Source organism: Triticum aestivum, chromosome 7D (assembly GCF_018294505.1).
Source record: "Triticum aestivum cultivar Chinese Spring chromosome 7D, IWGSC CS RefSeq v2.1, whole genome shotgun sequence".
Classification (NCBI taxonomy): Eukaryota; Viridiplantae; Streptophyta; class Magnoliopsida; order Poales; family Poaceae; genus Triticum; species Triticum aestivum.
Genome location: NC_057814.1, coordinates 119911269 through 119923861, shown reverse-complemented (window position 1 = coordinate 119923861; position 12593 = coordinate 119911269). Strand labels below are relative to the sequence as shown.

The 12593-nt window shown below is 43.2% G+C and overlaps 1 protein-coding gene across 2 annotated transcripts; it reads right to left on the bottom strand.

Annotated features, from left to right (window-relative positions):
• Positions 1-809: 809 nt before the first annotated feature.
• Positions 810-11605, bottom strand: LOC123165378 (kinesin-like protein KIN-7D, chloroplastic). Of its 2 annotated transcripts, XM_044583015.1 has the most exons (23): positions 11215-11604; positions 11006-11103; positions 10557-10646; positions 10190-10242; positions 9824-9889; positions 8526-8579; positions 7617-7676; positions 7040-7118; positions 6380-6447; positions 6117-6179; positions 5836-5940; positions 5262-5366; positions 5073-5180; positions 4846-4992; positions 4525-4707; positions 4241-4396; positions 3672-3902; positions 3308-3454; positions 3113-3232; positions 2981-3031; positions 2346-2393; positions 2076-2279; positions 810-1625 (listed from the first exon to the last, which is right to left on the bottom strand). In XM_044583015.1, exons 1-23 carry the CDS (start codon positions 11421-11423, stop codon positions 1602-1604), a joined length of 2469 nt encoding a protein of 822 aa, XP_044438950.1. In that variant the 5' UTR covers positions 11424-11604; the 3' UTR covers positions 810-1601. The 2 variants fall into 2 exon arrangements, with proteins under 2 accessions (XP_044438950.1, XP_044438951.1); XM_044583016.1 differs by lacking the exons at positions 810-1625; positions 2076-2279; positions 2346-2393 and adding an exon at positions 2465-2624 and having other exon boundaries at positions 11215-11605.
• Positions 11606-12593: the final 988 nt, after the last annotated feature.

Below are 12593 nucleotides of genomic sequence, written 5' to 3'. Positions count from 1 at the left end.
CTTGCACTCCACGAAACTCCTCCACACACACACGCACACAAAAAACGCGCACGGCACTGCAGGCTAAGTTTGAAAACCGCGGCCCTGCGGCATGTTCCACTTTCACGCACTGTTTGCGTCCCCATGAAAAAACAGGAGAACGGAGCTAGTCACTGCATGCACCAGGCTTGACTTGCAAGCTGCCACTTCTGCTCTAGCACGTTGATGTCACAGGGCAATGTCGCTTCGCCACGCACGCATGCGGCTGCGGCGTCAACGAACCGCAGCGGCGGCACGTAAGCGCGACATCCGAAAGCGAGACTTTCGGCGTGGCGCGGCGAGGATGGCTTGTCCAGACGCGCTTGTAAAGTTGCTCTGCGCCTTCTTTCCACGACCTGGCCGGTGCCTGCCTGCCTGCCTTGCACTGCACAGGAGGAAGAAGTCTGCGGTCCCTGTGATCTGACCTGACCTCACCGATGGGAGGGGAGCCGTCGCTGCCGCTTTTACTGTTCGAGCACGATCGCCACGAACGGCCAGCTGCGGCGCCAGTTCGGCCGACGACCAGGGAGAGATAGCTCGCACCGTGGCCACACGATAACCAGAAATATGTTCGGCAAAGGAAACAGGGTCGCGTATGCTTCTCTGCGATGAACAGTAAACAAGATACTCTAGTTGCGAGCGGTCCTGAGAAAATGAGGATCAACACAATACACTGCAGATATACTCACATGCTTCAAGTTGATTGTAAGCCGTAACACTCAACATATAACCACATTCGACGAACTAGTGTCAAAAGCGCTCTTATATTATGGGACGGAGGGAGTGCTATATTGCCAATTGCCAATAACCAAAAATTACATTAACCAATCAGGCCAGTGGCATTGTCATCACAGCATAGGCATAGTCGCACAGGACCTGCACCACCCACTGATTCTCACTACAAATGAATGTTCCACAAATATACAGACAGCAAACACTCGTTCACATCGGGGGTGTAGTTCTCTTATACACACAAAAAACCCACAACCTGCAAGCACAACACACGTACACGTACCGAAGATCGTATGATCAGATATACTGTACAGAGGACTATTTCTACCATCATCAATTCACAATCTCGAGGGTCATGGCTCATGATCCACGATCAAATCGTGTATGACATCTTCGCAGTTTCCCTCGGCCTTCCTCAGTTTCGCCACCAGGGTCCATATGTTCGCGAGCTCGCCCTCCAGGAACGCCTCCTTCTGCTTCGACTCCTCGATTTTCTTCTCGAGTTCAGCTTCTCTCTGCTCCTTCTCCGCGAGCATGGCCTCCAGAGCTTGCTCCCTCTGGCTGCTTGAGTTCGCGTCTCTTTTACCACCTGGCTCGTGTCGTTCGACGTGGCTGCCCTTTCGAGCTGCCCTCGGGCTATGGCTTGCTCTTCGTGGAGTCGAGTTTCTCGCTGACTCCAACTCGCTGGCGAGCTTCTCCTTCTGCTTCACGAGTTTGGTGACTTCTTCAGAAAGCGCTCGCAGTTCGACACCCGCGGCTGAGGCCAGGCCCTTGGCGTACGTGCTTTCCTCCAGAAGTTCCTGGTTACGGACCTCTAGCTGAACTTTGGCTTCAGCGAGTTCGCACAGTCTCTACTTCAGTTCATCGATCTCTGACTGGAGAGCAATGCAAGTAACATAAGAACACCAAAATTTGGGTAGCCCAATCAGATAAAGTAGCTATATGAGTAACGCATATATAAACTAAAAAGAGGTAATGTGCCAAATTAGATGAATGGAAGAGCGACATTCACGACAGGCTAATTCTCCAATGCCCTATATGGAAGCACTAATTTCAGGATTATAATGGATTTGAAGAAAACTGAAAACTGTATTACTAATTAGCAATAATTAAATACATGGCAAGTGTACGTTCGTTATCGTGACAGGCAAGGGCAAAAGGTATAATGTCATCTAGACCAATCTTATCATGAGATGCACGACAAACAGGATATATGTGCCAAGCACCGGGCTACATAGGCTTCACTTCAGACTTCAGAGGATAGGAAAATTGGACTTGCATCTGAACGAAAGGATGATGGACCAGAGTGTAGAGAAAAGGCAAACCTGTGATGTGTTTTCCAGTGGCTTTTCAGATACAGCACTGGATAACGGATTATCATTATGAACTTGTGATCCAACGTCATGGTCGATGCCTGTTTGCTGCTGCAATCTGACTCTTTCTGGTAAAAACTCGTCAATTTGAAGAGCTTGGACGATATGTTCTTTCAAGTAAACAACCGTTTCTTGCAACTCTTCACATTCGCTTGCCTGATAAAGAAAACTTGTAAGTTACAAACTTTTGCGCTTATTTCTAAACATATAATCAAATATAACCTTTTTCTCTAGCTGGTCTTCCAGTATCCTGTTATCTGCTGTTTTCACCTGCAGTACATACAGAAAATGACCTTGCAATAACTGAAAGAAAGTAACTATAGCGGCACATTCAACAATATTCATTCAACATACAAACTTTTTTGTTACCAGCCATACAGTTCAATAAGAGAGGATGAGCATATAGCAGGCCAACTTGGGTAAACAAAGGGGTGCTCTCTTGTGAAGGAAGTACAATTTTGGGTGAGAAAACATCAGTACATAACAGGAAATTTGGAATCACTGCATCAAAATTTCTAGTTTCAGTGCTCCTTCCCAACAATACTAACCAATTCAAAACGCAATGGATTCAGCATGGTTTTACTACAGAAATTCAGAATGCTTTGGTTTTCATGTATGTGTCCCCTCTTTTGGAGTATATGCTAATGTGGACCGTTTTGTACCTGACAATTGCAAATTTTAGTTTCAAATACCTTAGCTTTAGTGCTCATTCCATTTTTCTGATAAAAAGCTGAAATAGCTCAGTTCGAGAGAGGGTTGAGCTTCATCAAACAGTATTCATAACATGCAGAAAAACTGGTCACATTTGTATTAAGAAGAGAATAAAAGAGGAAAGGTTCAGTAGAACGCCTCCATACCTCAAGTTGAAAGGCCTTCTCATTGAGTTGCTTAAGTATCTTATCGTAATACTGAAGACAATGAAATAGTCTGTTATGTATGCATATCAAAAGATCAAGGTCAAAACCGCATATAGTGCACATAAACATTACCGGTGAAAGTTCTGAAGTGTCAAGCTTTTCTTGACTGTCTACCACTGAATGAACATTCTGATTTTCCAAAGATACTATCTGCCGCTTGCATTTAATCTCATCATTGGCCATCTTTTCCATCTTCAGACAAAGGCACAATTTTGAAGAACAAGTGTGCTAATAAAATAGCGAAAAGTGTACCAGGGAGAGGTTTACCTCAATCTGTTTGTTTATTCCGCTTATTCCAGCTTCCTCTGTGAGGTGCTTTACAACGTTTGCGTGGAGCACAGCCTCCCCTGACGAAATCTTTAACTGCTCCCTCAGTAGATCAACATCATCTAAGATTTCACTTTTTCTGGTGACCTGAGCCATACAATAGAGCAGATTATGTGAAACGATAACATGCTTTTTAGGCTATCTACGCACGCTTGCACTAGACTACTTATATCAGTTACTTGCTTTGATTCCAGTCTGCTAAAGTTCATCTTCTGTTTTTCTCCTACTTTTTCGTTTTGTATTTAGAAATGCAACCCATTTTGTTTGTCTAAATGGAATGCAAACAAAGGGAAAATGTGCTCACACTTTGTACGGACAGTATTTCTTCTACAGGAGAGCTGTCAGAAGGAATTCCAAGATCAACACTCAAAAAATCAGCTGGTACATTCTCATCCAGCATAGAATTCCACGTCCTCTGTTCTGATAGAAAACTAATCCCATCCTCCAGGCGTTTTGGAGGAGCAGTGAATGATTTGATCAAACTAGAATTACCACCATCAGAACATGCCAGGGTAGCAGAACCACTATCACGCTTCTGCATACAGTTATTAAAATATAAAGATCAGAGTGAACGAGAACTCTGACAAAGCAGATGGGTCATTCGTTCTGGCTTGGCTCTGAAAAAAAACATAACCTTATCCATACTAAAAAGTTTCTCACGGAATCTGAGATGACGCATATACGGCCATGCACATCATGTTGTGATGCACTACATCTATACACCACATTGTCTAAAATAACCATTCTTATGAGGCCATATGGCTTGATATAAGTTGGGTTCTGACATGTAATATCAGAAGGAAAACACAACTGTTCACCATGCTAAATATAATGTTGAAATACAGTTAATTAAAAAGTATCTGATTTGTGTACCCGAAGTTTGAACCAGTTAAGGAGCCCTTTACGACTTTGCTTCTCCTCCTTAGGAGACATTTCAAGTGCTTCACCAAATCCTTCCATCGGCATAACCAGCTCATTTCTATAGTTATTCATGATAATATCTCGCCTTCTATGCGGGAGATATGCCAGCTGCAATTTTAGCAGACAAACTTTAGAAAAATAAAGGCATTAGAACTAATGAAAAAGACATCATGGTAAAAGATAAATGCAAGCTGATTGAATTATATCATTTTGTAACATTATCTGAATATTCAAACCTCTCCTTCACCAAAAGAATGTCTGCGCCTTGTGCCAGGATGTTGAGATGATCTAGTAGTCTGGGTTGCTCTGGTGGAAACCAGGATTAGTTTTGTTAGACGCTGTATCCTGCCAAGCAAAGCAGCTTTGGCTTCTTCTTCTTGTTCCAGTCTAGATTGAAGCTTGACATTACCATCTTCTAGCTTTTCATGTGATGAATAAGTAGTTACGAACTTAGAATCCATCAGTGATGCACCGAAATATTTCCTTCAAGCATGATAAATAAAGTGAAAGACAACAAATCCATAAAGCATTAAATGAGACAATAAAAAAAGTATCACCTTCTGTTTCCAAAGAATGATATTATCTTCTGTGACATCTTTCAAAGGAGTGGCAGTAAAGATCCCTCTTTTCAGTTGTTCTAGCTCTTCCCTTAGTTGACGAATTTCACTTTGGTACTTCTTTATTAGAGATTTCTCATCAATAATCTGAAAACCATGAATACAGTTACAAAAGAAGTCAGAGATAAACACATAAGGCGGAGAATCTGTTAAGCAAGCATGTCCACCTTGTTTTGTAATGCTTGGATCTCAATGTGCTTTGATCGGTGGGCAAATTTTAACGTGTTATGAGTTTCTTCAGAGTTGCTCGATGCTGGAGTAACCGTGCAAATCAGCTGCACAAAATCAATACACAAATGATTGCCATTCCAAAAATGAAAGAATATAACTTTTAAGCAGTATCCTGAAGAACTCACAGACACACGTCCTTGGCCACTCAAGGATGACTGCAGCAAACGTGTTAATTTTGAGTTCCGGAATGGAACATGAGTAGCTTTTCCGTCAGTCAGTTTTGATATCACCTGGAATATCCACAAAAAATTATTTTAGATAAGAAACTAAGAAAGTACAACTAATCCTCATGACTTAACCAGCTTCTGCCCTAAATCACTAGGAAAAATTATAAACAATAAATAAATAAATACACATGGAATGGAATAATAGTGGTTCTGCTAAATTTTTAATAAATTGTCTTGTTTTTCCGTGATGTTGTTACTAATACACTGTGCACATTGAACCCTTTCTAATTTGCTTACAAATGCCTCTAGAAAGTGAAATAACTAACCGACATCAGGGATGCAGAGCTGTGGCATTGGGAGCATAGACAGGGTTTAGGTTATAAACTCCCAAAGCCACGGTCTACACATACAATGCGCAGGCAACAACATATATAAGTTTATAGAATTTTAGTATTATGAGCATAACATGTTTATAGCTCTATATTAGGAAAGATTCTTGTCATCAAATTGTGATTACAGGACTGAGGCCCACCGTTCCAAGAGTCAGCAGACTTTTATTGATATAAGACCCTTCCTTCCGGCGTGCTCCTGTTGTTTCAGCCCTTGAACTCTCTGAACCTGCCAGATCGATGAGGTTCTGCAAATGAGTGACAAAACTAAGAAATGATTATGTTTTGGGTGCATGAATGCACATAATGTTCAGATGCTGCAATAAATGGACACAAGTGCATATGGAGCGTGCATATAGATATGTACAATTAATTAGAGTAATGAGAGTGATTGTGAACCGGAGGGGGGGGGGGGGCATCTCACCAGCTGCGAAAAAGTAACCGTTTCTCCTTCATTAGACTCACAGAAGGGGCTGCTCTCTACTGTCTGTGTGAAACAATAAATTGAAAAGTTATAGAAGATGTATGCTGAATGAAAATATGTTAAAAGACTTCCATGTAACTACACATATTATGACAAAAATATCACAAAATTACATTGAAGAAGGTTTGCACGGAGCGCACATTCTTTGACATGCCAACTGCAGAATCATTAGTTTATGAACATAAAGAAATCACTTGTATTACCAGTGTGAAAATTGTGTGGCTTCGGCTACTTAGAAGATTAAAGTTAGTGGACCCAACATGCCTATGCTCTGAAAAAAAATAGAACACAGTAAAGTCATAAGTACATTGTTCCACATGTGCATTTCAATCTAAGAACAGCAGTAACTAACAAAGTCCGAGGAGCCGTATACCAACAAGTGCAATTTGTGTGTTTATCATAGTGCATTTTTCAATCAACCTGGATTATATGTTTGCAGTAAATTATTTGGGATACCATCTAGTAAGTCAAGGCAACATATACTGTTTATCCAAAATATAAAATGAACAAGTGACATGTTTGCAATCCGTATATATAAAATATACTCATTCTTCTGTGGATGTGTTGATATATGGCGAACTAGACATGTGCAGATGTGCTATATCAGCAATCCACAGGTATTCTACAGTAGCTAGAAAGAAATATCCAAATGGCCGTGTTCCCTTATGAAGTATCATCAGATTTACTTTTATACAAAATTTAACATCGTTACATGATAGTTTGTTCCAGGCATATTAACGGAAGACAATTAGATAAGAATTATCCTCATAACTACTGTCGACTCATAGTGATATCCTGATATTCTTCATACAACCTTGCTGGTAAAGGTACATCAAAGAAACAACAAAATAAATAAAAGGAACCTTCTCCGGCTGCAATAAGGGACAAAACATGGGTAGGAGATAACACTACTTCTTCCTTTATGCCCTCAACAAATGTTCCCTGTGAGAATGAACTATAATCAAGAAAATATGGTGATATAGTTCAAGAGAGTCATGCACATGCTGCATATGCCGTAAGCAATTAGCATTTTATGTGTGATTGTCCATGTTATAAGATTTCAAAATAATGCCATCATGTTCTTGCATCCTCCATCAAGCAGTTTTCATATGTTGGGAAAAAACACTCCAGGAAGTACACGAATTTGTGGTCTAAATTAACTTAAATGTTTGAGTAGGAAAACGATGACCTGTACTTAGACCAACAATTAGCAACCTGCATTCTTGTGTACCATGGACAACACTATATGGAGACAATCGGCCAGTAATAGTCCTCAAGAAAGTTCAGTGTTCAGTTAGTTAAATTAACTTTTAGAAGCAGTAAAAAAATATTTCAGAAGAATTATCTCAGTAACTTTTAAAATTTACGACTAGTTAACTAGAAAAGTACACAGATTGTGTGATAGAGACTCCTGTTACTTAAAAAAGAGATGTTTCAAACCTGAAGATCCTCCCTAATTCGTAAATTCTTCCCTGTAGGATTTAGGAGATCGTTCACAACCTATAAAGGGTGAGGCTCCCAATTAATACAAGATAGAAATTATTATAGAAAAATGCACATTTAGTTGACTGTTCAGAATGAGTCACTCAGTTCAAAATAAATATTATGGAGAAATGATTTCAGAAAACCACATTCCTAGATCATAAATGTGCAACTCCCCAGGGTACGTGCAAAAAAGTAAGAAAACCAGGTAGGCATAAAAAGGTAAGTTTTACACTTGCATCAACCAATTCCCATCTTTCAGGAACTACTCTTTATTGGTAACTTGCAAAAGTTATTTTTACAAAAATGGATTATAGTTTCACTTAGGATCCGGACGACATGGTTATGTTGGTTTTCTCTTTTTGTAATTTACTCTTCAGCGGTTGGATAGATAATAAATAAAGGGGTCCAGATTATAGCCTATAGGACACTGAAAGTTGAGCTTCATCCTCATCTTAGCTTAATGATCACCGTTGGGCCTAAATGAGACTTAGCATTACTGATCAGTGCATAACTACGCTAATACCGGTGCAACTACTATGATTTGTGTATATCATTAGCAAACCTGTTTCACATGCTTCATAGTACTATTAGCATGTTTCTATTCCAGGTTAAGCCATAAGCAAGAAGCAAAGTAAATACTGTGTTAAGAACCCAGGAAAAAAACTGCATTTACATGTGTGACGTTCATGCCCATCGCTTTAAGGTTATCTAAACTGAAGTTTGTTACATTTTACTGTGACATAGAAACACTGGTTAGCTGCCGGTGTTATGAAAACAATCAGAGAGTACAAACCAACCTAGGTGCTGACTAGAATTAAATTTATCAAGGCTGCACAATGAAATGCAGAATTGGGAACAACCAACCTCGTTATAAATTTCCAAGTATGATACACGAAGAAGAAACTCCCGATTCAGGGTCTACAAAGTAAAACCAAATCAATACAATGATTGAGTGAATTGCAGAAAACATCGACATTGAAGGCTAGGGTTGCAGAAACCACACTTCTACAGTTTTATGCCAAAAACCACTAATTCCGAGCTTAATTTTTTGCAAAAAACACTAGTTGATGACTTAGACCGTTTTGAGCATGATTATGACAGCTGGGTCCCACAAACAATGACGTGGCATAGCGGTTCAAGTTAGACATCGTTATATGAGGGATTATTGGGATTTACAAAACAGTCCCCGTAGTATTGCAGGGACAACCTTCATTCAAAAACAAAAAAAGCAATCAGCCCCAAAACTACTCGTGGCCCGGCCAAGCGCCGGCGCAGCAGCTGCTGCTCGCGGCCTGGCCAAACGCCGGCGTTGCTGCTGCTCGTGTCATCTCTCGCAACATCTCATGGAGCTGCTGTTGCTCGTGGCCCGGCCGGCACAGGGCTGGCGCGCTGGAGCTGTTGCTGCACGCGGCAAGGCCGACGCAGTGGAGCTGCTGCTGGCGCGCACGCCAGCACACTCGAGCTCCACATTGCTCGGTCGCGAGATCTTCCTCGTCGGCCCCGGCGCCACACCGGAGGTGGGCACGCTCACGGGGTGCTGCGGCAGCATGCGCGCCACCCTATTCCCGTGGAACAAGTCTGCCGTGGGAGGGAGGATTTATCTCGCCGTCGGGTCTACGTCGCCATGGAAGGGATCCGCGGCAGCCGCTGGAGGGCGGATCTACGCCGCCCACAGACACGAAGCGGAGGCTGTCCATCCCGATGTACGCGACGACGACAGGACGGCCACGAGGGTGCTCGGCAAGAAGGAGGCGGAAGCACCTTGGGCCAGGCCGCGGCGGCGGTACAGCACGACGACGACGTCAGTGGAGGGGAGGGCGATGGTGTGCTGGAAACCTCGATCCCCATTTTTTCAGGGAGGAGAAGAGATTTTGGTAGGGAGGGGAGGAGTTTTTTTGTAAAAAGACCCATTCTAACGCCGTCCATCACGAACCGGTACGCCACGTCGGCAAATGAAGGTCCCATCTGTCATAATCATGCTTAAAATGGTCTAAGCCGTCAACTAGTGTTTTTTGCAGAAAATTAGGCTCAGAATTAGTGATTTTTGGCACAAAACTGTAGAAGTGTGGTATCTACAACGCTAGCCTTCAATGTCGATGTTTTCTGCAATTCACTCACAATGATTTGGTCGAATCATCATAGGGTATGGATTCGAGTAATACCTCTTGTATTATGCCAAACGCATCTTTCACGGCCAAAGGTATAATCCCTGGGGATCTTTGATCTCCCTGCTTATAGCGCAAGTGTATGTGAAGAAATCAAAAAAGTTTGGCGTATACACATTATAGTTTAATGTTTGTATAGAGAAAAGGGCATAAATGGTTATTATCACTAGTTATAATGAGAACTGAAAACAAATTGCTATGTTACACATCTGATGATTAGAAGAACAAACTCTACATCTCAGCAAGAGGTGTATCTCAAACAATTCGGACTGCATAGAATTGCCCAAGCACAAGACTGGGATTCCATGACTTTTTGAGGAACGACAGTATCTAAAACAAGTTTCTTGCTACAAATGTACGTACATGCATCGTATGTGTCTTCCCACTGCTTGTAACCCCATATGCAAATATTGTACCTGACAGAGTGACAGTAAAAACAAAAGGGAAGTTTGTCATTCCTCCCCAGCAATTGAGAGCAGTAATTGTGTGATGGCATCCTAATTTCACCACTTAAGACTAATATGAATAAATGAACTTTCACATGAATCAGTAATTTATTGAATTCAACCTGACAGACTACAGTGATGTTCGTAAATACCCCAAAACAATTTTGCATTCAGATAAACTAGTGCAACATTTAACAAATTACCAAGAGAACACCAATATGTAGCCCGACGAGAATTCTTTACAAGACAGAAAGCAGAGGAACAAGAGTATACATGATCAGTACCATTTATTCCTTGCATGGCGCCACCGACAACATGTTGAGCCGCAACATCATATACCTGTTGTGTTGTCGTAGTTGGTCCAAACACACGATCTGGTTGTAAACTTCCCATTAGCCACTTGGAAAAGAAATTTGAAATTGAAAACAGAACTTTGCTGTTGCTTATGAATGCGCTTCAGTAGCGACTTCAAGAAGAAACGTTTGATTTGATCATTCCATTGAATAGTCTGCCTACACAATTATATATCAATTGTGCTGAAGAAATAATCTATTGATTGTGTTACACTGTTACTCCAGGCTCTCCAGCATATGTGCCGAAGACCAGAACCGTGCCATTTGTTCAAAAGGAAGCAATTGTTAGCCTGTTACTACTTCGGGCCCGCAAGCAATCCACTCATTCTCCAACACTTCAAATTCAGTGAGTCTCAAAATCAATCACTCGGCTTACATACCGTAGGCATAAGCGATGTTGGGATTGTGCTCGCTCCGCACGATGGTCTCGCCATCCGCGTACCACGCGATCTCCTCCCCCTGCCGAATCTCCCGCGAGCTTCCACACACACACACACACAAACAAAACCACCACCGGAGTCACTCCGCATTGCCCGAATCGAAAGCCCAACCAAACCACGTACACTGTGACGGCGCAGGCGAAGCAAACCTGAGCGGCCGGAAGCGGACGGTGGCCGTGACGCTCTCCTTGGCCGACGGCGCCTCCCCGGCCCCCGGCTCGTCGAACGCCTCGGGCGAGAACTCCGCCGCGAACCGCGACCGGGGCGTCGCGGGGGTGTACGTCGGCGACGAGTCCGACCGCGCCGCCTCCCTCCCCACCGCCGCCCCATGGGAGGCATTCCGGCGCGGCGACGCCATGGCCGACACCACCGCAGGCGCGCGGGCTCGGGCCTAGCGGCGCGTGCGAACGGGAGTCGCCATTGGCGCTGGCGCGAACGGCATTGGATCTATGCGGCCGTGCGGGAGGGGAGGGGAGGCGAGGCCGCGCGCGCGCGCGGTTTGGCTTGGCCTTGGCGGTGGCGTGGCCGTTGGGGCGTGATACGGGTTGGTTCGCTTGGCTTTGAAGCGATGCGAGGGAGCAGGTAAAAAGGATTGATTTCTGGAAGGGAAAAAGGGCGAAAAGGTGAAAAGGATGGCTGCCTTTTGGTTGAATTTCCAACCACTTTTGCAAATTTTAATTGCGCGTTGGTTACTCGATACTAGTGCGTTCTTTTTCTAAAATCACAGTTTTTCTCTAGAGTCCTAGACTTGCATTCATCGAGCTACGAGGTGTTTGTGAAGCTTAATCCCTCGCTCGTATAAGTGAACACACATTTGTGTTTATGTTTCAAGTAGAATTAGATTGACATGTTTATTGCCTGCAAAAGGGAGAAAATGATAGACATGTTATTTTCTTTGACACAATACAATTGGAGTCGCTCATATACACGAGCATACACTCATCCTCTACGAACGCACGCACACACACCCTATCCCTATGAGCACGACTGAGCCGGCATAGCATTTTAAGATTTTACAAAGTCACCACAGGCGTCTCGCAGTCGACGGGGATGTGTCCTCCCACTGAACAAATATCGCCGGAAGCCTGAAATAAATCCAGAATTATGGGAGCATCAATGTCAAGTCTAGTACTTGAAACTTGGTGGACTGGGGATACCACCGCTCTCCTAACTATCCAAGCACATGTTGTTTCGCAGATAGCCATTTTTATATACCTGTACTATCCAGGATGATTTCACGAGATATATGTGTTCCCTTCGCTGTCGCAAAGTTTGAAGTAGCCGCGGGGCGCCAGCGAGAAGTATCGTGTGCTTCAACATAGCGCGCGTGAGTTCCAGTACATATGTACATACGCGGTGAAACTTCATCCCGAGCTAGGTGCCCATCCCGATCAGCGCTCATACGGAGAGACTGTTGTCGTTGTCTACTCGTTTGCAGAGGGGCCCAGGGTGACTGATGAAGTGATGAGTGCAGGAAATCTAACGGCCCAGGGTGATCTTGTCTTGGCAGTTGACGATGCAAGTTCGG

What these genes read in the sequence shown, in the direction of transcription:
- LOC123165378 (XM_044583015.1), bottom strand. Translation starts at nt 11,423, where the DNA reads ATGGCGTCGCCGCGCCGGAATGCCTCCCATGGGGCGGCGGTGGGGAGG. An exon ending in TCCAAGCATTACAAAACAAG is followed by an intron (nt 4,993 to 5,072) that starts GTGGACATGCTT and finishes CATGGTTTTCAG; the next exon opens with ATTATTGATGAGAAATCTCT. An exon ending in AGAAGGCCTTTCAACTTGAG is followed by an intron (nt 2,394 to 2,980) that starts GTATGGAGGCGT and finishes TATGTACTGCAG; the next exon opens with GTGAAAACAGCAGATAACAG.